The sequence below is a fragment of the Micropterus salmoides genome, unplaced genomic scaffold (genome assembly GCF_014851395.1).
Source record: "Micropterus salmoides isolate LMB-PRFRI ecotype aquatic unplaced genomic scaffold, ASM1485139v1 Ms_hic_scaffold_1411, whole genome shotgun sequence".
In the NCBI taxonomy this organism is placed as follows: domain Eukaryota; kingdom Metazoa; phylum Chordata; class Actinopteri; order Centrarchiformes; family Centrarchidae; genus Micropterus; species Micropterus salmoides.
Window position 1 is genome coordinate 1 of NW_024040499.1, and position 24,056 is coordinate 24,056.

Sequence of the window (24,056 nt, forward strand, 5' to 3'; positions counted from 1 at the left end):
AGAAAAATCTAAATCCAATATTTGGTGTGACCACCCTTTGTCTTCAAACACCATCACTTCATCTAGGTACCCACGCAGGTGGGTCGGTCCAGACCTCTTGGAGAACTCCCCACAGTCCTGTGGATCCAGGCAGCCTCAGCTGCTTCTCTCTCTCTTCATGTGATCCCAGTCCAACTGGATGATGTTGAGCTCTGTGGGGGCCAAACAGGGCTCTGTGGGGGCAACACCATCACTTTCAGGACTCATTGTTCTTCTTTAATCTGAAGATGGCTCTTAATGACTCTCACTGTGTGTTTGACCTCTTTGACACGCCGCAGAATAAATGTGGGGTCAAACAGATGCCTCCCTGATGGAACTGTATGATGGGTATAAGTATCTGCCTGTAATTCTCAGCATTGAGGAGACCATTCATTGTTACCAGATCCCAGACCTGCAGGACCCTCCACCAGCTTCATTCTTGTTCTGCTCTCAACCTGCTGCAGATATTTCACATGTGGACTCATCAGTCCAGAACTCCTGCTACCAGTTCCGCTCCACCCAGTTCCTGTGTTTCTATGCAGAGCTGAGTCTCTTAGTATTGTGTCACGACTGGCTCAAAACCGCGACAAAAAAAGAACAGTACAATGACACAAACTGCAGTAACAGTACCATTACTTTTTTAACAACAACTTAATATTCAAATAATCAGATGAAATGTGATAATCAGTAGATCAGTCATGTCAGCAGGTATGCATGCTTGAAGGAATAGTGAGTGCAGTGTTGTGTGATGAAAGAAACAAAAATAACGTGGAGCATAGGGAACAGGGTTTCCCTCCTCTCTAGCCCAAAGAGCAGAACATGAGATGCGCTTTTATCCTGGAGAACACCAGGCCCAGGTGGCTCCAACAACGGATGATTTTAACCACGCCTACTAACATCTGCAACACAGAACACAAAGAGACATCCCAGCAGCCAAAAGATGGGGATGTCACACTTGTTTCCATGTCGGAGGCTTTTTGGCTGCAAGTCTTCCATGAAGGCCACTTGTGACCAGACTTCTGTGGACAGTAGATGGTATACCAGGGTCCCATTGTTTCATTCTGCCCCTTTGGTTTTTTTGTTGCTGTTCCTGGTGTTAGCTGTTGCCTCAGGTTAATATTAACTTTAGGCTTTTGGTACTTTGGTACGTTTTCTGTCATCTGTCCTCCAACACTGCACACACAAATGCCATAATGAAAATAAACAGCACACTAAACCAAGAGTAGGAAACTAAAAAATAAAATGGACCCTCTGTTAGCCAACTTTCTGCAATAACTATGCTAGCTAACTACACCTGGCTAACTACAACTTAGCTAACTAAACTAGAAAGACAAACCAACAATTAGACACAGAGAGACATACGTACTGCACTTTTACAGTGTAGTGACAGCGTGTCCCATTTAAATGTCACAGAGAAGAAAAAATGTCAGATGTGGATATTTCATCATGGGGGGTGGCCATGATAAAATATCCACATCTGGCTTTCTCTGCCGTTTGTTACTGCTTTCATAGTGTACCTTTAGTGACCCTGCTCTCTGAGCTCTTCCAAAACCCACCTGTCTCACACTAACAGCAGCAGGACTGATCAGAGGCTGATGATCTGTCTGCATATTGATCTTTAAACTTCAACTCACAAATTCATTTCTTTTATGCTGGTTTTGTCTTTCTGTCCACCTGCTGTGAGGCATGTTGTAACGCGTGATGTCTTTGTCTGCAGCCTTGGCCAGCGGCAGTTGCTGTGTTTGGCCAGAGCTCTACTGAGGAAGACCAGGATCCTAGTTTTAGATGAAGCCACAGCAGCTGTGGACCTGAAGACAGACCAGCTGGTCCAGTCCACTATACGCTCTCAGTTTGATGACTGTACAGTCCTAACCATCGCTCACCGCCTCAACACCATCATGGACTACACCAGGTACCAGCTGGACTGCTTTGTTTTATGTCCCCAGATCAGGATGCAGGTGTCAATGTGTAGTCCAGCAGTATCCAGAAACATCAGGGTCTGTTAGTCCTTGCCTTTATGGTTTATGAAATAACTGATGTTCCCATACAGCAGCACGTTTAACTAGAGTTTATACAATGCCTTTATTTTGGAGACAGGCAGCCTGTCTGTACTAACCTCTTCCACAGCGATTTCAAACACCAGCTCTGACAGGAAAGCTGTTTAAATATTTAGTTTTTGGGTGACGGACGCTAAACGTGTTTAGATGTCCCATAAACTGACTCTCAGACTCGTCTTTTTTCGTCTCTAAATCCTCATCGGTTATTTTGACTCGTCTTCTTTCGTCTCTAAATCCTCATTCATTTTTCTTACTCGTCTTCTTTTGTCTCTAAATCCCCATTAGTTTTGCTGACTCGTCCTTTTTCATCTCTAAATCCTCGTTAGTTTTTCTGACTCGTCTTCTTTCGTCACTAAATCCTCATTCATTTTTCTGACTCGTCTTAATTCGTCTCGAAATCCTCATTAGTTATTTTGACTCGTCTTCTTTCGTCTCTTAATCCCCATTAGTTTTTCTGACTCGTCTTCTTTCGTCTCTTAATCCTCATTAGTTTTTCTGACTCGTCTTTTTCGTCTCTAAATCCTCGTTAGTTTTCTGACTCGTCTTCTTTCGTCTCTAAATCCTCGTTAGTTTTTGTGATTAATCTTCTTTCGTCTCTAAATCCTGGTTAGTTTTTCGGACTCGTCTTCTTTCGTCTCTAAATCCTCATTAATTTTTCTGACTTGTCTTCTCTTGTCTCTAAATCCCTGTTAGTTTTTCTGACTCGTCTTCTTTCGTCTCGAAATCCTCGTTAGTTTTTCTGACTCGTCTTTTTTCGTCTCTAAATCCTTGTTAGTTTTTCTAACTCATCTTCTTTCGTCTCTAAATCCTCATTCATTTTTCTGACTCGTCTTCTTTGTCTCTAAATCCTCATTCGTTTCTCTGACTCGTCTTCTTTCGTCTCTAAATCCTCATTAGTTATTTTGACTCGTCTTTTTTCGTCTCTAAATCCTCATTAGTTTTTCTGACTCGTCTTCTTTCGTCTCTTAATCCTCATTAGTTATTTTGACTCGTCTTCTTTCGTCTCGAAATCCTCATTAGTTATTTTGACTCGTCTTCTTTCGTCTCTAAATCCCCGTTAGTTTTTCTGACTCGTCTTCTTTCGTCTCTTAATCCTCGTTAGTTTTTCTGACTCGTCTTCTTTCGTCTCTTAATCCTCGTTAGTTTTTCGGACTCGTCTTCTTTCGTCTCTAAATCCTCATTCATTTTTCTGACTCGTCTTCTTTCGTCTCTAAATTCTCATTAGTTTTTCTGACTTGTCTTTTTTCGTCTCTAAATCCTCGTTAGTTTCTCTGACTCGTCTTCTTTCGTCTCTAAATCCTTGTTAGTTTTTGTGACTCGTCTTCTTTCGTCTCTAAATCCTGGTTAGTTTTTCTGACTCGTCTTCTTTCGTCTCTAAATCCTCATTAATTTTTCTGACTTGTCTTCTCGTCTCTAAATCCTCATTAGTTATTTTGACTCGTCTTTTTTCGTCTCTAAATCCTGGTTAGTTTTTCTGACTCGTCTTTTTTCGTCTCTAAATCCTGGTTAGTTTTTCTGACTTATCTTCTTTCGTCTCTAAATCCTCATGAGTTATTTTGACTCGTCTTCTTTCGTCTCTAAATCCTCATTAGTTTTCTGACTCGTCTTCTTTCATCACTAAATCCTCATTAGTTATTTGACTCGTCTTTTTTCGTCTCTTAATCCCCATTAGTTTTTCTGACTCGTCTTCTTTCGTCTCTTAATCCTCGTTAGTTTTTCTGACTCGTCTTCTTTCGTCTCTAATCCTCGTTAGTTTTTCGGACTCGTCTTCTTTCGTCTCTAAATCCTCGTTAGTTATTTTGACTCGTCTTTTTCGTCTCTAAATCCCCATTAGTTTTCCTGACTCGTCTTCTTTCGTCTCTAAATCCTCATTAGTTTTTCTGATTCATCTTCTCTTGTCTCTAAATCCTCATTAGTTTTTCTGACTCGTCTTCTTCGTCTCTAAATCCTCATTCATTTTTCTGACTCGTCTTCTTTCGTCACTAAATCCTCATTAGTTATTTTGACTCGTCTTTTTTCGTCTCTAAATCCTCGTTAGTTTTTCCAGCTCGTCTTCTTTCGTCTCTTAATCCTCGTTAGTTTTTCTGACTCGTCTTCTTTCTTCTCTTAAACCTCGTTAGTTTTTCTGACTCGTCTTCTTTTGTCTCTAAATCCTCGTTAGTTTTTCTGACTCGTCTTCTTTCGTCTCTAAATCCTCGTTAGTTTTTCTGACTCGTCTTCTTTCGTCTCTAAATCCTCATTCATTTTTCTGACTCGTCTTCTTTCGTCACTAAATCCTCATTAGTTATTTTGACTCGTCTTCTTTCGTCTCTTAATCCTCGTTAGTTTTTCTGACTCGTCTTCTTTCGTCTCTAAATCCTCGTTAGTTTTTCTGACTCGTCTTCTTTCGTCTCTTAATCCTCGTTAGTTTTTGTGATTCATCTGCTTTCGTCTCTAAATCCTGGTTAGTTTTTGTGACTCGTCTTCTTTCGTCTCTAAATCCTCATTAGTTTTTCTGATTCATCTTCTCTTGTCTCTAAATCCTCATTAGTTTTTCTGACTCGTCTTCTTTCGTCTCTAAATCCTCATTCATTTTTCTGACTCGTCTTCTTTCGTCACTAAATCCTCATTAGTTATTTTGACTCGTCTTTTTTCGTCTCTAAATCCCCATTAGTTTTTCCAGCTCGTCTTCTTTCGTCTCTTAATCCTCGTTAGTTTTTCTGACGCGTCTTCTTTCTTCTCTTAAACCTCGTTAGTTTTTCTGACTCGTCTTCTTTTGTCTCTAAATCCTCGTTAGTTTTTCTGACTCGTCTTCTTTCGTCTCTAAATCCTCGTTAGTTTTTCTGACTCGTCTTCTTTCGTCTCTAAATCCTCATTCATTTTTCTGACTCGTCTTCTTTCGTCACTAAATCCTCATTAGTTATTTTGACTCGTCTTCTTTCGTCTCTTAATCCTCGTTAGTTTTTCTGACTCGTCTTCTTTCGTCTCTAAATCCTCGTTAGTTTTTCTGACTCGTCTTCTTTCGTCTCTTAATCCTCGTTAGTTTTTGTGATTCATCTGCTTTCGTCTCTAAATCCTGGTTAGTTTTTGTGACTCGTCTTCTTTCGTCTCTAAATCCTCATTAGTTTTTCTGATTCATCTTCTCTTGTCTCTAAATCCTCATTAGTTTTTCTGACTCGTCTTCTTTCGTCTCTAAATCCTCATTCATTTTTCTGACTCGTCTTCTTTCGTCACTAAATCCTCATTAGTTATTTTGACTCGTCTTTTTTCGTCTCTAAATCCCCATTAGTTTTTCCAGCTCGTCTTCTTCGTCTCTTAATCCTCGTTAGTTTTTCTGACTCGTCTTCTTTCTTCTCTTAAACCTCGTTAGTTTTTCTGACTCGTCTTCTTTTGTCTCTAAATCCTCGTTAGTTTTTCTGACTGTCTTTTTTCGTTTCTAAATCCTCGTTAGTTTTTCTGACTCGTCTTCTTTCGTCTCTAAATCCTCATTCATTTTTCTGACTCGTCTTCTTTCGTCACTAAATCCTCATTAGTTATTTTGACTCGTCTTTTTTCGTCTCTAAATCCTCGTTAGTTTTTCTGACTCGTCTTCTTTCGTCTCTAAATCCTCGTTAGTTTTTCTGACTCGTCTTCTTTCGTCTCTTAATCCTCATTAGTTTTTGTGATTCATCTTCTTTCGTCTCTAAATCCTGGTTAGTTTTTGTGACTCGTCTTCTTTCGTCTCTAATCCTCATTAGTTATTTGACTCGTCTTCTTTCGTCTCGAAATCCTCATTAGTTATTTTGACTCGTCTTCTTTCGTCTCGAAATCCTCATTAGTTATTTTGACTCGTCTTCTTTCGTCTCATAATCCTTGTTAGTTTTTCTGACTCGTCTTCTTTCGTCTCTAAATCCTCATTCATTTTTCTGACTCGTCTTCTTTCGTCTCGAAATTCTCATTAGTTTTTTGACTTGTCTTTTTTCGTCTCTAAATCCTCGTTAGCACACTTAGGCCTGTGTCTGGATCTGCTGACGTATTGCGGTAAGCGTGTCGACTCATTTCCGTTTCCGGTGCTTGTGTGTTGGTACCGTGTTGTGCTGCTCTCGCTAAATACCAGTTACATTTGTTTGATTACAGCGGCCAACTGTTCGCTAAACACTTATTCTTTACAGTAATTTTGCCTAAGCACTCACAGTTCTTTCCATCTTTTAGTGACTGCTGTTCAATCTCATAGTTGTTCAAAAGTTTTGGTAGCTGACGCTACAGTACTTTAGCTTAGCCGTTAGCGACTTTAGCTTAGCAGCTAGCGATGGCTTCTCCTTCTCCCTCTCTCTCTCCTACTTTCTCCTGCTCGGTGTGTCAGATGTTCAGTTACTCCTCTGCCTCCTTTAGCGGTAATGGTACGTGTAATAAGTGTAGTTTATTTATAGACATGGAGGCGAGGCTCAGTGATTTAGAAGTCCGGCTCTGCACCTTGGTAGATCAGTCTTTAGCTACTGTAGCTAGCCAGTCCTCGGTAGTCGGTGTGGAACGGCCTGAGTTAGCCTGTGGTAGCCGTCCACCGGCATCCCCTGTGCAGCCAGGAAAGGGGGGGGGGGGCTGGGTGACTGTCCGAAGGAGGAATAGTCGTAAGCATTCAAAGTCCACGGGGCATCATCAACCTGTTCACGTTTCTAACAGATTTTCCCCACTCAGCGACACACCCGCTGAGAAACCAACTCTGATCATTGGCAGCTCCATTTTGAGAAACGTGAAGTTAGCGAAGCCAACAGCCATAGTTAAGTGCATCCCTGGGGCCAGAGCGGGCGACATTGAGTCTTATTTGAACCTGCTGGCTAAGGATAAACGTAAATACAGCCTATATGTTAGCCTAAATGAATCCACCCCTCCCAGTCATATTAATACTCACATTCCTCGAGGCACAGGCCGAGGAGGTGGAGTTGCAGCTATCTTCGACTCTAGCCTACTAATCAGCTCTAAACCTAAACTAAACTATAACTCATTTGAAAGTCTTGTTCTTAGTCTTTCGCACCCAAGTTGGAAATCACTGCAACCAATTCTTTTTGTTATAGTGTACCGAACACCTGGCCCGTATTCTGAATTCTTATCTGAATTTGCAGAGTTTTTGTCAACTTTAGTCCTTAAAACGGACAAAGTTATTATTGTAGGGGATTTTAATATTCATGTGGACGTTGAGAATGACAGCTTCAGTACTGCGTTTATCTCTTTGTTAGATTCCATCGGCTTCTCTCAGAGTGTTCATGAACCGATTCACTGTTTTAACCACACCCTCGACCTTGTTTTGGTGTATGGTATTGAAATTGAACATTTAGTGGTGTTCCCACAGAATCCCTCTTTATCCGACCACTGTTTGATAACTTTTGAGTTTGTATTGCTGAACTACTCGCCATTGGGCAAAAATTTCTATACAAGATGTCTGTCTGATAGTGCTGTAGCTAAATTTAAGGATACGATTCCGTCAGCTCTAAATACATTATCTAGTCACAAAGTAACAGAGGACTCCTATGCAAATTTCAGTCCCTCCCAAATCGATCATCTTGTTGATAGTGCTGCAGGCTCGCTGCGAATGACAATCGACTCTGTAGCCCCTTTAAAAAAGAAAATACTAAAACAAAGACGGTTAGCTCCATGGTATAATACTGAAACTCTTTTAAAGCAAATATCACGGAAACTTGAGAGGAATTGGCGTTCCACCAAAGTGGAAAATTCTCGTTTAATTTGGCAAGATAGTCTTAAAACTTATAGGAAGGCCCTCCGTAATGCCAGAGCAGCGTACTACTCGTCATTAATAGAGGAAAATAGGAACAACCCCAGGTTTCTTTTCAGCACTGTAGCCAGGCTGACAGAGAGTCACAGCTCTATTGAGCCAAGTATTCCCATAGCTCTCAGTAGTTACAATTTCCTGAGCTTCTTTAATGACAAAATTCTAGCTATTAGAGACAAAATTCACCAAGACCTGCCCTCAACTGGCACCGACTTATCTCTAAACTCAGGAACCTTAGAAACAGCTGTAGAACCAGATACATGTTTAGACTGTTTTGCTTCCCTCAATCTTTACCAACTAACTTCAATAATTTCTTCATCTAAACCATCAACCTGCCTCTTAGACCCCATCCCGACTAGGCTGCTTAAAGATGTTTTACCCTTAGTCAGCACCTCTATACTAGATATGATCAATCTATCTTTATCAACAGGCTATGTATCACAGTACTTTAAAGTAGCTGTAATTAAAGCTCTTCTGAAAAAGCCCAAACTTGATCCGGATGTTTTAGCCAACTATAGACCTATATCTAACCTTCCATTTCTCTCTAAGGTTCTGGAGAAAGCAGTTGCTAAACAGCTGTGTGACTTTCTACAGAGCAATAGTTTATTTGAGGATTTTCAGTCAGGATTTAGAGCTCATCATAGCACAGAGACAGCACTGGTGAAAATTACTAATGACCTCCTTATTGCATCAGACAAAGGACTTGTCTCTGTACTGGTTTTATTAGATCTTAGTGCTGCATTTGATACCATTGACCATCAGATCCTATTGCAGAGACTGGAATATTTCATTGGCATTAAAGGACCCGCTCTAAGCTGGTTTAAGTCCTATTTATCAGATCGATTTCAGTTTGTACATGTTAACGATGAGTCCTCCATGCACGCTAAAGTTACTCATGGAGTTCCACAAGGATCTGTGCTCGGACCAATCCTCTTCACTTTATATATGCTTCCTTTAGGCAATATTATCAGGAAACATTCCATAAGCTTTCATTGTTATGCAGATGATACTCAGTTATATCTATCGATCAAGCCAGATGAAACTCATCAGTTAGCTAAACTTCAAATGTGCCTTCAGGATGTTAAAACCTGGATGACCTGTAATTTTCTCATGTTAAACTCAGATAAAACTGAAGTTATTGCTCTGGGGCCTAAGCACCTCCGTGACGCATTATGTAAAGATATAGTTTCCCTGGATGGCATCGCCTTGGCCTCCAGCACCACTGTAAGGAATCTTGGAGTTATCTTTGATCAGGACATGTCGTTTAAGTCTCACATTAAGCAAATTTCAAGGACCGCCTTTTTTCACCTAATATTGCGAAAATCAGGAACATCCTGTCTAAAAATGATGCAGAAAAACTAGTCCATGCATTTGTTACTTCTAGGCTGGATTACTGCAATTCCTTATTATCAGGCTGCTCGAAAAAGTCCATTAAGACTCTTCAGCTGATCCAGAATGCTGCAGCACGTGTTCTGACAGGAACCAGGAAAAGAGATCACATTTCTCCTGTTTTAGCTTCTTTGCATTGGCTTCCAGTAAAATCCAGAATAGAATTTAAAATCATTCTTCTTACCTACAAAGCTCTTAATGGTCAGGCACCATCTTATCTTAAAGAGCTCATAGTACCTTACTACCCCACCAGAGCACTGCGCTCCCAGAATGCAGGGTTACTTGTGGTTCCTAGAGTCTCCAAAAGTAGACTAGGAGCCAGAGCGTTCAGCTATCAAGCTCCTCTCCTGTGGAACCAGGTTCCAGTTTGGGTTCAGGAGGCAGACACCATCTCCACATTTAAGAGTAGGCTTAAGACTTTCCTCTTTGATAAAGCTTAGTTATGCTGCTATAGGCCTAGACTGCTGGGGGATTTCCCATGATGCACTGAGCTCCTCTCTCCTCTACTTTCTCTCCCTCTGTATGCAACCTTATCCCATTATTGCATGTTACTAACACAACTTCTCCCCTTTCCGGTAGTCTTGTGCTTTCTCGTCTCTCTCCTCTCTCCTATCACTTCCTGCAGGTTTTCTGGCTCTGGAGCTGTGGAGTCTGGATCTGTGGCTGCGGGTCACCTGCTGCCCCCGTGTTCCTGCTCGACACCCTCTACTGCAACGACTATTGTTGCTAGTCTTATTGTTATTATTGTTATTATAATCATTAACATTACGATGGTTACCATTAACACTATTATAAATATCTGTACCATTCTTCATTTAGTCTATAGCAACATTACCTTCACTGTCTGTACCTCTGTGTGTATATTGTGTAGGCTGCCTCCCTCCCCTCTCTCTCTCCTTCTCTCTCTCTCTCTCTCTCTCTCTCTCTCTCTCTCTCTCTCTCACCCCAACCGGTCGAGGCAGATGGCCGCCCACCCTGAGCCATGGTTCTGCTCGAGGTTTCTGCCTCTTAAAAGGAAGTTTTCCTTGCCTCTGTCGCCTAGTGCTTGCTCTTGGTGGGAACTGTTGGGCTTCTGTAAATATCATCACAGAGTATGGTCTAGACCTGCTCTTTTATGAAAAGCGCTGTGAGATAACTGTTGTTGTGATTTGGCGCTATATAAATAAAATTGAATTGAATTGAATTGAATTGAAAGTTAGTTTTTTTGACTCGTCTTCTTTCGTCTCTAAATCCTTGTTAGTTTTTGTGATTCGTCTTCTTTCGTCTCTAAATCCTGGTTAGTTTTTCTGACTCGTCTTCTTTCGTCTCTAAATCCTCATAAATTTTTCTGACTTGTCTTCTCGTCTCTAAATCCTCATTAGTTATTTTGACTCGTCTTTTTTCGTCTCTAAATCCCTGTTAGTTTTTCTGACTCGTCTTCTTTCGTCTCTTAATCCTCGTTAGTTTTTCTGACTCGTCTTTTTTCGTCTCTAAATCCTCGTTAGTTTTTCTGACTCATCTTCTTTCGTCTCTAAATCCTCATCAGTTATTTTGACTCGTCTTCTTTCGTCTCTAAATCCTCATTAGTTATTTTGACTTGTCTTTTTTCGTCTCTAAATCCTCATTAGTTTTTCTGACTCGTCTTCTTTCATCACTAAATCCTCATTAGTTATTTTGACTCGTCTTTTTTCGTCTCTAAATCCCCATTAGTTTTTCTGACTCGTGTTCTTTCGTCTCTTAATCCTCATTAGTTTTTCGGACTCGTCTTCTTTCGTCTCTAAATCCTCGTTAGTTTTTCTGACTCGTCTTCTTTCGTCTCTAAATACTCATTAGTTATTTTGACTCGTCTTCTTTCGTCTCTAAATCCCCATTAGTTTTCCTGACTCGTCTTCTTTCGTCTCTAAATCCTCGTTAGTTTTTCTGATTCATCTTCTTTCGTCTCTAAATCCTGGTTAGTTTTTCTGACTCGTCTTCTTCGTCTCTAAATACTCATTCATTTTTCTGACTCGTCTTCTTTCATCTCTAAATCCTCGTTAGTTTTTCTGACTCGTCTTCTTTCGTCTCTAATCCTCATTCATTTTTCTGACTCGTCTTCTTTCGTCACTAAATCCTCATTAGTTATTTTGACTCGTCTTTTTTCGTCTCTAAATCCTCGTTAGTTTTTCTGACTCGTCTTCTTTCGTCTCTAAATACTCATTCATTTTTCTGACTCGTCTTCTTTCGTCACTAAATCCTCATTAGTTATTTTGACTCGTCTTTTTTCGTCTCTAAATCCCCATTAGTTTTTCCAACTTGTCTTCTTTCGTCTCTAAATCCTCGTTAGTTTTTCTGACTCGTCTTCTTTCGTCTCTAAATCCTCGTTAGTTTTTCTGACTCGTCTTCTTTCATCTCTAAATCCTCGTTAGTTTTTCTGACTCGTCTTCTTTCGTCTCTAAATCCTCATTCATTTTTCTGACTCGTCTTCTTTCGTCACTAAATCCTCATTAGTTATTTTGACTCGTCTTTTTTCGTCTCTAAATCCTCGTTAGTTTTTCTGACTCGTCTTCTTTCGTCTCTAAATCCTCGTTAGTTTTTCTGACTCGTCTTCTTTCGTCTCTAAATCCCTGTTAGTTTTTCTGACTCGTCTTCTTTCGTCTCTAAATCCTCATTAGTTTTTCTGACTCGTCTTCTTTTGTCTCTAAATCCTCGTTAGTTTTTCTGACTCATCTTCTTTCGTCTCTAAATCCTGGTTAGTTTTTCTGACTCGTCTTCTTTCGTCTCTAAATCCTCATTCATTTTTCTGACTCGTCTTCTTTCGTCTCTAAATCCTGGTTAGTTTTTCTGACTCGTCTTCTTTCGTCTCTAAATCCTCATTAGTTATTTTGACTCGTCTTCTTTCGTCTCTAAATCCTCATAAATTTTTCTGACTTGTCTTCTCGTCTCTAAATCCTCATTAGTTATTTTGACTCGTCTTTTTTCGTCTCTAAATCCCTTTTAGTTTTTCTGACTTGTCTTCTTTCGTCTCTTAATCGTCGTTAGTTTTTCTGACTCGTCTTTTTTCGTCTCTAAATCCTTGTTAGTTTTTCTGACTCATCTTCTTTCGTCTCTAAATCCTCATCAGTTATTTTGACTCGTCTTCTTTCGTCTCTAAATCCTCATTAGTTATTTTGACTCGTCTTCTTTCGTCTCTAAATCCTCATTAGTTATTTTGACTTGTCTTTTTCGTCTCTAAATCCTCATTAGTTTTTCTGACTCGTCTTCTTTCATCACTAAATCCTCATTAGTTATTTTGACTCGTCTTTTTTCGTCTCTAAATCCCATTAGTTTTTCTGACTCGTCTTCTTTCGTCTCTTAATCCTCATTAGTTTTTCGGACTCGTCTTCTTTCGTCTCTAAATCCTTGTTAGTTTTTCTGACTCGTCTTCTTTCGTCTCTAAATACTCATTAGTTATTTTGACTCGTCTTCTTTCGTCTCTAAATCCCCATGAGTTTTCCTGACTCGTCTTCTTTCGTCTCTAAATCCTCGTTAGTTTTTCTGATTCATCTTCTTTCGTCTCTAAATCCTGGTTAGTTTTCTGACTCGTCTTCTTTCGTCACTAAATCCTCATTAGTTATTTTGACTCGTCTTTTTTCGTCTCTAAATCCTCGTTAGTTTTTCTGACTCATCTTCTTTCGTCTCTAAATCCTCATCAGTTATTTTGACTCGTCTTCTTTCGTCTCTAAATCCTCATTAGTTATTTTGACTTGTCTTTTTTCGTCTCTAAATCCTCATTAGTTTTTCTGACTCGTCTTCTTTCATCACTAAATCCTCATTAGTTATTTTGACTCGTCTTTTTTCGTCTCTAAATCCCCATTAGTTTTTCTGACTCGTGTCTTTCGTCTCTTAATCCTCATTAGTTTTTCGGACTCGTCTTCTTTCGTCTCTAAATCCTCGTTAGTTTTTCTGACTCGTCTTCTTTCGTCTCTAAATACTCATTAGTTATTTTGACTCGTCTTCTTTCGTCTCTAAATCCCCATTAGTTTTCCTGACTCGTCTTCTTTCGTCTCTAAATCCTCGTTAGTTTTTCTGATTCATCTTCTTTCGTCTCTAAATCCTGGTTAGTTTTTCTGACTCGTCTTCTTTCGTCTCTAAATACTCATTCATTTTTCTGACTCGTCTTCTTTCATCTCTAAATCCTCGTTAGTTTTTCTGACTCGTCTTCTTTCGTCTCTAAATCCTCATTCATTTTTCTGACTCGTCTTCTTTCGTCACTAAATCCTCATTAGTTATTTTGACTCGTCTTTTTTCGTCTCTAAATCCTCGTTAGTTTTTCTGACTCGTCTTCTTTCGTCTCTAAATACTCATTCATTTTTCTGACTCGTCTTCTTTCGTCACTAAATCCTCATTAGTTTTTTGACTCGTCTTTTTTCGTCTCTAAATCCCATTAGTTTTTCCAACTTGTCTTCTTTCGTCTCTAAATCCTCGTTAGTTTTTCTGACTCGTCTTCTTTCGTCTCTAAATCCTCGTTAGTTTTTCTGACTCGTCTTCTTTCATCTCTAAATCCTCGTTAGTTTTTCTGACTCGTCTTCTTTCGTCTCTAAATCCTCATTCATTTTTCTGACTCGTCTTCTTTCGTCACTAAATCCTCATTAGTTATTTTGACTCGTCTTTTTTCGTCTCTAAATCCTCGTTAGTTTTTCTGACTCATCTTCTTTCGTCTCTAAATCCTCGTTAGTTTTTCTGACTCGTCTTCTTTCGTCTCTAAATCCCTGTTAGTTTTTCTGACTCGTCTTCTTTCGTCTCTAAATCCTCATTAGTTTTTCTGACTCGTCTTCTTTTGTCTCTAAATCCTCGTTAGTTTTTTCTGACTCATCTTCTTTCGTCTCTAAATCCTGGTTAGTTTTTCTGACTCGTCTTCTTTCGTCTCTAAATCCTCATTCATTTTTCTGACTCGTCTTCTTTCGTCTCTAATCCTGGTTAGTTTTTCTGACTCGTCTTCTTTCGTCTCTAAATCCTCATTAGTTATTTTGACTCGTCTTCTTTCGTCTCTAATCCTCATAAATTTTTCTGACTTGTCTTCTCGTCTCTAAATCCTCATTAGTTATTTTGACTCGTCTTTTTTCGTCTAAATCCCTTTTAGTTTTTCTGACTTGTCTTCTTTCGTCTCTTAATCGTCGTTAGTTTTTCTGACTCGTCTTTTTTCGTCTCTAAATCCTTGTTAGTTTTTCTGACTCATCTTCTTTCGTCTCTAAATCCTCATCAGTTATTTTGACTCGTCTTCTTTCGTCTCTAAATCCTCATTAGTATTTTGACTCGTCTTCTTTCGTCTCTAAATCCTCATTAGTTATTTTGACTTGTCTTTTTTCGTCTCTAAATCCTCATTAGTTTTTCTGACTCGTCTTCTTTCATCACTAAATCCTCATTAGTTATTTTGACTCGTCTTTTTTCGTCTCTAAATCCCCATTAGTTTTTCTGACTCGTCTTCTTTCGTCTCTTAATCCTCATAGTTTTTCGGACTCGTCTTCTTTCGTCTCTAAATCCTTGTTAGTTTTTCGACTCGTCTTCTTTCGTCTCTAAATACTCATTAGTTATTTTGACTCGTCTTCTTTCGTCTCTAAATCCCCATGAGTTTTCCTGACTCGTCTTCTTTCGTCTCTAAATCCTCGTTAGTTTTTCTGATTCATCTTCTTTCGTCTCTAAATCCTGGTTAGTTTTTCTGACTCGTCTTCTTTCGTCACTAAATCCTCATTAGTTATTTTGACTCGTCTTTTTTCGTCTCTAAATCCCATTAGTTTTTCCAACTCGTCTTCTTTCGTCTCTTATCCTCGTTAGTTTTTCTGACTCGTCTTCTTTCGTCTCTTAAACCTCGTTAGTTTTTCTGACTCGTCTTCTTTCGTCTCTAAATCCTCGTTAGTTTTTCTGACTCGTCTTCTTTCGTCTCTAAATCCTCATTCATTTTTCTGACTCGTCTTCTTTCGTCACTAAATCCTCATTAGTTTTTTGACTCGTCTTTTTTCGTCTCTAAATCCTTGTTAGTTTTTCTGACTCATCTTCTTTCGTCTCTAAATCCTCGTTAGTTTTTCTGACTCGTCTTCTTTCGTCTCTAAATCCCTGTTAGTTTTTCTGACTCGTCTTCTTTCGTCTCTTAATCCTCGTTAGTTTTTCTGACTCGTCTTCTTTCGTCTCTAAATCCTCGTTAGTTTTTCTGACTCGTCTTCTTTCGTCTCTAAATCCTCATTCATTTTTCTGACTCGTCTTCTTTCGTCACTAAATCCTCATTAGTTATTTTGACTCGTCTTTTTTCGTCTCTAAATCCTTGTTAGTTTTTCTGACTCATCTTCTTTCGTCTCTAAATCCTCGTTAGTTTTTCTGACTCGTCTTCTTTCGTCTCTAAATCCCTGTTAGTTTTTCTGACTCGTCTTCTTTCGTCTCTAAATCCTCATTAGTTATTTTGACTCGTCTTCTTTCGTCTCTAAATCCTGGTTAGTTTTTCTGACTCATCTTCTTTCGTCTCTAAATCCTCATTCATTTTTCTGACTCGTCTTCTTTCGTCTCTAAATCCTGGTTAGTTTTTCTGACTCGTCTTAATTCGTCTCTAAATCCTCATTAGTTATTTGACTCGTCTTCTTTCGTCTCTAAATCCTCATAAATTTTTCTGACTTGTCTTCTCTTGTCTCTAATCCTCATTAGTTATTTTGACTCGTCTTTTTTCATCTCTAAATCCCTGTTAGTTTTTGTGACTCGTCTTTTTTCGTCTCTAATCCTCGTTAGTTTTTCTGACTCGTCTTTTTTCGTCTCTAAATCCTCGTTAGTTTTTCTGACTCGTCTTTTTTCGTCTCTAAATCCCCATTAGTTTTTCTGACTCGTCTTCTTTTGTCTCTAAATCCTCATTAGTTTTTCTGACTCGTCTTCTTTTGTCTCTAAATCCTCATTAGTTTTTCTGACTCGTCTTCTTTCATCACTAAATCCTCATTAGTTATTTTGACTCGTCTTTTTTCGTCTCTAAATCCCCATTAGTTTTTTTGACTCGTCTTCTTTCGTCTCTTAATCTGCATTAGTATTTCTGACTCGTCTTCTTTCGTCTCTTAATTCTCGTTAGTTTTTCTGACTTGTCTTCTTTCGTCTCTAAATCCTTGTTAGTTTTTCTGACTCGTCTTCTTTGTCTCTAAATCCTCATTAGTTTTTCTGACTCGTTTTTCTGCCCATCTTACTTTTCCCGTCTCTCTCTGTTCAGGATCATTGTGATGGACCAAGGCTTCGTTGCAGAGATGGACTCCCCCTCTCAGCTTCTCTGTCTGCAGGGCCACTTCTACCAGATGTGCGTCGAGGCTGGATTGGCCTGATGTACAAAGATCATGTCTATTCCTGAAACCTTCACTCTCTTCTTCTGTGCTTTGTTTTAGACGTCAGTACAGTCAGTACTGAATCTTTTTAATTCTTCTGATATGTTTCGTTACAATAAAAGCAGGTGTGTGCAAGTTATGTGTGTAATTTATGTTTAGACACATAATGAATTCATTGAGACAACAAATAAATATGGGGGAGTGTGTCTTAAATATAATGTCTCTAATAAAAGCCTGGTTCTCTCTATTTGTAGGTTTTCAGTAATATACTTTAAATATAAATACACAAACTCTAAACTCACACTGAGGTTTTCTTCACAATGAAAGCCGACGGACATTTTGCAAGTGTTTAATGTTTATTTTCACAGTCTTAAATTTTATCTTACTGTTTTCACAGATGTGACATTTACAGACAATATAATACAAATATTATATTTTCAGTATAAAGGACCTCAGATTCCAGGTCAGATATGAACATTTAATAAAAACTGAAAATAAATAGTATCCTGATTCTCAACATCAACTGAAAAAACAAAAAGATATTCATCTTAACAATTAAAGTACTGTAATTTGGTCAAAATGACAGGAAGTTCCATTCTAATGTTCAAAATAAACTTAGAAATGCACATTCCTATATGTAATGATGTCTTTCATAATAAAAGCTTTCACACATACTTAAACATAGATCTTCTTTCCTGTAGCTTCAAAATAAAAGAAACAATTTGTTTTCCTGTTATAAAAAATCAGTCAATAAAAGCCAGTGCTAATAGATCATATTTGTTCTTCTTCAAAATCAAACAAAACTATGGCTTCAGGTCAAGACTTTTAAAATAAGAGCAGATAGAGCAGCAAGAATAATGAATATAATATCCTTTCAATTAATATTTGATGACAACAACAATACACAAATAATTTCTGTATATAATATATAATTATATTAAATTAAATTAATAAATTAATGATAATGATAACATAATAAAATAAAAATGATAATTGGAGGAGGTTGCTCTACTGCGACAGGTTGCTGAGGCTCTGATTGGTGGAGAGGAAATTACCCATGAAGCTCGGCACCTGTAGCCCAGTCGTTACGGCAATACCACCACACCAGACCTGCAACACAGATTACTTTTGTTAAAGGTCTTATACTCAGGTTGTACTGTCATTTTCATGCTTTAATGTGAAAAACACATTTCCTCATCATAGCTTCAGCTCCTGTCTCTTTAAGACACCCCCCCATAAAAGCCCACTTTCTTTCTGATTGGTCAACTTCTCGGTAGCCTGCAGAGGGGCAGGGTCTAGCTTTGGTGAAAATGGATCATATTTTATGGATGAAATATTGTCTGGTGTACTACTACTGTGCTACAGTGTGGTGTTGTACTGATGGTGAAGGCAGGGTATAGTATTACGTGTAGTATTACTGCAGTGTGGTGATGTACTGACGGTGAAGGCGGGGTATAGTATTAGGTGTAGTATTACTGCAGTGCGATGTAGTACTGACAGTGAAGGCGGGGACGAGCGGATGGCTGAACTTTGTTCTGAAGGAGTGAAGAAGTCGAAGTCTGTCGACGTCGATGAAGGTTAAATCACCTGAAAGACAGCAGACAGAGCAAGAGGTGAGTACTGTAAACTAAAGTACTGAAGATAAAGTACTGTAAAGAACTGTAAACTACAATACTGAAGCTAAACTACTGTAAGGTACTGAAGCTAAAGTACTACAAAGTAAAGTACTGAAGATAAAATACTTTAAGCTAAAGTACTGTAAGGTATTGAAGCTAAAGTACTGAAGATAAAGTACTGTAAACTAAAGTACTGAAGCTAAAGTACTTTCAACTAAAGAACTAAAGCTAAAGGACTGTAAACTGAAGTACTGAAGCTAAAGGACTGTAAACTAAAGTACTGAAGCTAAAGTACTACAAAGTAAAGTACTGAAGATAAAATACTGTAAGTTAAAGTACTGAAAATAAAGTACTGTAAACTAAAGTACTGAAGCTAAAGTACAGTAAACTAAAGTACTGAAGCTAAAGTACAACAAAGTACCGAAGATAAAATACTGTAAGCTAAAGTATTGTAAACTAAAGTATTGAAGCTAAAGTACTGTAAACTAAAGAACTGAATCAAAAGTACTTTAAACTAAAGAACTGAAGCTTAAGTACTGTAAACTAAAGTTCTGAAGCTAAGTAGTGTAAACTAAAGAACTAAAGCTAAAGTACTGTAAAGTAAAGTACTGAAGCTAAAGTACTACAAATTAAAGTACCGAAGATAAAATACTGTAAGCTAAAGTATTGTAAACTAAAGTACTGAAGCTCAAGGACTGTAAACTAAAGTGCTGAAGCTAAAGTACTGTAAACTAAAGAACTGAAGCTAAAGTACTGTAAACTAAAGAACTGAAGCTAAGGTGCTGTAAACTAAAGTACTGTAAACTAAAGAACTGAAGCTAAAGTACTGTAAACTAAAGTACTGTAAACTAAAGTACTTAAGATAAAGTACTGTAAAGTAAAGAACTGAAGCTTAAGTACTGTAAAGTACTGAAGCTAAAGTACTGTAAACTAAAGAACTAAAGCTAAAGTACTGTAAAGTAAAGTACTGAAGCTAAAGTACTACAAATTAAAGTACCAAAGATAAAATATTGTAAGCTAAAGTATTGTAAACGAAAGTACTGAAGCTCAAGGACTGTAAACTAAAGTGCTGAAGCTAAAGTACTGTAAACTAAAGAACTGAAGCTAAGTTACTGTAAACTAAAGTACTGTAAACTAAAGTGCTGAAGCTAACGTACTGTAAACTAAAGAACTGAAGCTAAGGTACTGTAAACTAAAGTACTGTAAACTAAAGAACTGAAGCTAAGGTACTGTAAACTAAAGAACTGAAGCTAAGGTACTGTAAACTAAAGTACTGTAAACTAAAGAACTGAAGTTAAGGTGCTGTAAACTAAAGTACTGTAAACTAAAGAACTGAAGCTAAAGTACTGTAAACTAAAGAACTGAAGCTAAGGTACTGTAAACTAAAGAACTGAAGCTACGGTGCTGTAAACTAAAGTACTGTAAACTAAAGAACTGAAGCTAAAGTACTGTAAACTAAAGTACTGAAGCTAAGGTACTGTAAACTAAAGTACTGAAGCTAAGGTACTGTAAACTAAAGAACTGAAGCTACGGTGCTGTAAACTAAAGTACTGTAAACTAAAGAACTGAAGCTAAAGTACTGTAAACTAAAGTACTGAAGCTAAGGTACTGTAAACTAAAGTACTGTAAACTAACAAACTGAAGCTAAAGTACTATAACCTAAAGTACTGAAGATAAAGTACAGTTAACTAAAGAACTGAAGCTTAAGTACTGTAAACTAAAGTTCTGAAGCTAAAGTACTGTAAACTAAAGTACTGAAGCTAAAGGACTGTAAACTAAAGTACTGAAGCCAAAGTACTACAATGTAAAGTACTGAAGATAAAATACTGTAAGTTAAAGTACTGTAAGATGAAGTACTGAGGCTAAAGTACTGAAAATAAAGTACTGTAAACCAAAGTACCAAAGCTTAAGTACTGTACAGTACTGAAGATAAAGTACTGTAAACTAAAGTACTGAAGCTTAAGTTCTGTAAAGTACTGAAGCTAAAGTACTGTAAACTAAAGAACTGTAGCTAAAGTACTGTAAAGTAAAGAACTGTAAACTAATGTACTGAAGCTAAAGGACTGTAAAGTACTGAAGCTAAAGTACTGTAAACTAAAGAACTGAAGCTAAAGGACTGTAAACTAAAGTACTGAAGCTAAAGTACTACAAAGTAAAGTACTGAAGATAAAATACTGTAAGTTAAAGTACTGTAAACTAAAGTACTTAAGTTACAGTACTGAAGCTAAAGTAATGTAAACTAAAGTACAGTAAACTAAAGTACCGAAGCCAAAGTACTGAAGCTAAAGTACTGTAATGTAAAGAACTGTAAACTAACATACTGAAGCTAAAGGACTGTAAAGTACTGAAGCTAAAGTACTGTAAACTAAAGAACTGAAGCTAAAGGACTGTAAACTAAAGTACTGAAGCTAAAGTACTACAAAGTAAAGTACTGAAGATAAAATACTGTAAGTTAAAGTACTGAAAATAAAGTACTGTAAAGTACTGAAGCTAAAGTACAGTAAACTAAAGTACTGAAGCTAAAGTACTACAAAGTACCGAAGATAAAATACTGTAAGCTAAAGTACTGTAAACTAAAGTACTGAAGCTAAAGTACTGTAAAGTACTGAAGCTAAAGTACTGTAAACTAAAGTACTGAAGCTAAAGTACTACAAAGTACCGAAGATAAAATACTGTAAGCTAAAGTACTGTAAACTAAAGTATTGAAGTTAAAGTACTGTAAACTAAAGTACTGTAAAGTAAAGAACTGTAAACTAACATACAGAAGCTAACGAACTGAAGCTAAAGTACCGAAGCTAAAGTACTGTAAAGTAAAGAACTGTAAACTAACGTACTGAAGCTAAAGTACTGTAAACTAAAGAACTAAAGCTAAAGTACTGTAAAGTACTGAAGCTAAAGTACTACAAATTAAAGTACCGAAGATAAAATACTGTAAGCTAAAGTATTGTAAACTAAAGTACTGAAGCTCAAGGACTGTAAACTAAAGTGCTGAAGCTAAAGTACTGTAAACTAAAGAACTGAAGCTAAGGTACTGTAAACTAAAGTACTGTAAACTAAAGAACTGAAGCTAAGGTGCTGTAAACTAAAGAACTGAAGCTAAAGTACTGTAAACTAAAGTACTGAATCAAAAGTACTTTAAACTAAAGAACTGAAGCTTAAGTACTTTAAACTAAAGTTCTGAAGCTAAAGTAGTGTAAACTAAAGAACTGAAGCTAAGGTACTGTAAACTAAAGTACTGTAAAGTAAAGAACTGAAGCTTAAGTACTGTAAACTAAAGTACTGTAAAGTAAAGAACTGTAAACTAACATACAGAAGCTAAAGAACTGAAGCTAAAGTACCGAAGCTAAAGTACTGTAAAGTAAAGAACTGTAAACTAACGTACTGAAGCTAAAGTACTGTAAACTAAAGAACTAAAGCTAAACTACTGTAAAGTACTGAAGCTAAAGTACTACAAATTAAAGTACCGAAGATAAAATACTGTAAGCTAAAGTATTGTAAACTAAAGTACTGAAGCTCAAGGACTGTAAACTAAAGTGCTGAAGCTAAAGTACTGTAAACTAAAGAACTGAAGCTAAGGTACTGTAAACTAAAGTACTGTAAACTAAAGAACTGAAGCTAAGGTGCTGTAAACTAAAGAACTGAAGCTAAAGTACTGTAAACTAAAGTACTGAATCAAAAGTACTTTAAACTAAAGAACTGAAGCTTAAGAACTGTAAACTAAAGTTCTGAAGCTAAAGTAGTGTAAACTAAAGAACTGAAGCTAAGGTACTGTAAACTAAAGTACTGTAAAGTAAAGAACTGAAGCTTAAGTACTGTAAACTAAAGAACAAAAAGCTAAAGTACTGTAAAGTACTGAAGCCAAAGTACTACAAATTAAAGTACCAAAGATAAAATATTGTAAGCTAAAGTACTGTAAACTAAAGAACTGAAGCTAAAGTACTGTAAACTAAAGTACTGAAGCTCAAGGACTGTAAACTAAAGTGCTGAAGCTAAAGTACTGTAAACTAAAAAACTGAAGCTAAGGTACTGTAAACTAAAGAACTGAAGCTAAAGTACTGTAAACTAAAGTACTGTAAACTAAAGAACTGAAGCTAAGGTACTGTAAACTAAAGTACTGAAGCTAAGGTGCTGTAAACTAAAGTACTGTAAACTAAAGAACTGAAGCTAAAGTACTGTAAACTAAAGAACTGAAGCTAAGGTGCTGTAAACTAAAGTACTGTAAACTAAAGAACTGAAGCTAAGGTACTGTAAACTAAAGTACTGTAAAGTAAAGAACTGAAGCTTAAGTACTGTAAACTAAAGAACTAAAGCTAAAGTACTGTAAAGTACTGAAGCCAAAGTACTACAAATTAAAGTACCAAAGATAAAATATTGTAAGCTAAAGTACTGTAAACTAAAGTACTGAAGCTCAAGGACTGTAAACTAAAGTGCTGAAGCTAAAGTACTGTAAACTAAAGAACTGAAGCTAAGGTACTGTAAACTAAAGAACTGAAGCTAAAGTACTGTAAACTAAAGTACTGTAAACTAAAGAACTGAAGCTAAGGTACTGTAAACTAAAGTACTGTAAACTAAAGAACTGAAGATAAGGTGCTGTAAACTAAAGTACTGTAAACTAAAGAACTGAAGCTAAGGTGCTGTAAACTAAAGTACTGTAAACTAAAGAACTGAAGCTAAAGTACTGTAAACTAAAGAACTGAAGCTAAGGTACTGTAAACTAAAGTACTGTAAACTAAAGAACTGAAGTTAAGGTGCTGTAAACTAAAGTACTGTAAACTAAAGAACTGAAGCTAAAGTACTGTAAACTAAAGAACTGAAGCTAAGGTACTGTAAACTAAAGAACTGAAGCTACGGTGCTGTAAACTAAAGTACTGTAAACTAAAGAACTGAAGCTAAAGTACTGTAAACTAAAGTACTGAAGCTAAGGTACTGTAAACTAAAGTACTGAAGCTAAGGTACTGTAAACTAAAGTACTGTAAACTAACAAACTGAAGCTAAAGTACTATAACCTAAAGTACTGAAGATAAAGTACAGTTAACTAAAGAACTGAAGCTTAAGTACTGTAAACTAAAGTTCTGAAGCTAAAGTACTGTAAACTAAAGTACTGAAGCTAAAGGACTGTAAACTAAAGTACTGAAGCCAAAGTACTACAATGTAAAGTACTGAAGATAAAATACTGTAAGTTAAAGTACTGTAAGATGAAGTACTGAGGCTAAAGTACTGAAAATAAAGTACTGTAAACCAAAGTACCAAAGCTTAAGTACTGTACAGTACTGAAGATAAAGTACTGTAAACTAAAGTACTGAAGCTTAAGTTCTGTAAAGTACTGAAGCTAAAGTACTGTAAACTAAAGAACTGTAGCTAAAGTACTGTAAAGTAAAGAACTGTAAACTAATGTACTGAAGCTAAAGTACTGTAAACTAAAGTAGTGACGCTAAAGTACTACAAAGTAAACTACTGAAGATAAAGTACTGTAAACTAAAGTACCGAAGATAAAGTACTGTAAAGTAAAGTACTACAAAGTAAACTACTGAAGATAAAGTACTGTAAACTAAAGTACCGAAGCTAAAGTACTGTAAAGTAAAGAACTGCAAACTAAAGAACTGAAGCTTAAGTACTGTAAAGTAAAGTACTGAAGCTAAAGTACTGTAAAGTAAAGAACTGAAGCTTAAGTACTGTAAAGTAAAGTACTGAGTAGTGATGAGAGTTGGCCAAAGAATGGGATCCGGCTGAATGGTGTCAGTACCATGGGTCAGCCCCTTCCCCGTGTGATGCTGAAATGATCCAAGATGGAGCCTGGGCACTGAAATAAATTGCGACAGAGTTCATAGTTGTAAACGTTTGTTGTTATTGCTCTCCAGAGGTTTCCGTATAGCAATGTGAGTTCCAGAGCTGGACTCTGTGGAGGCCGGGTGTTAGTTTGACAGGACAGATATCAGCAAATGGTTAGCATTAG

General features: G+C 37.2%; 2 protein-coding genes across 2 annotated transcripts in view; one reads left to right on the forward strand and one right to left on the reverse strand.

Moving 5' to 3' along the window:
• Nucleotides 1-393: 393 nt before the first annotated feature.
• LOC119903245 (canalicular multispecific organic anion transporter 2-like) lies at nt 394-16,624 on the forward strand (the record flags this gene model as incomplete). Its single annotated transcript, XM_038719452.1, has 3 exons — nt 394-618; nt 1,736-1,930; nt 16,379-16,624. Coding segments are annotated over 3 exons (529 nt in total), but the record flags the coding sequence as incomplete, so codon positions are not given.
• A 196-nt stretch (nt 16,625-16,820) lies between these two features.
• Nucleotides 16,821-24,056, reverse strand: part of LOC119903244 (FSD1-like protein) — a 28,951-nt gene continuing 21,715 nt past the window's right edge. The window contains 2 exon segments of the mRNA XM_038719449.1: nt 16,821-17,597; nt 17,986-18,074. Of these exon segments, the coding sequence (XP_038575377.1) occupies nt 17,496-17,597; nt 17,986-18,074 (191 nt within the window). The 3' untranslated portion in view covers nt 16,821-17,495.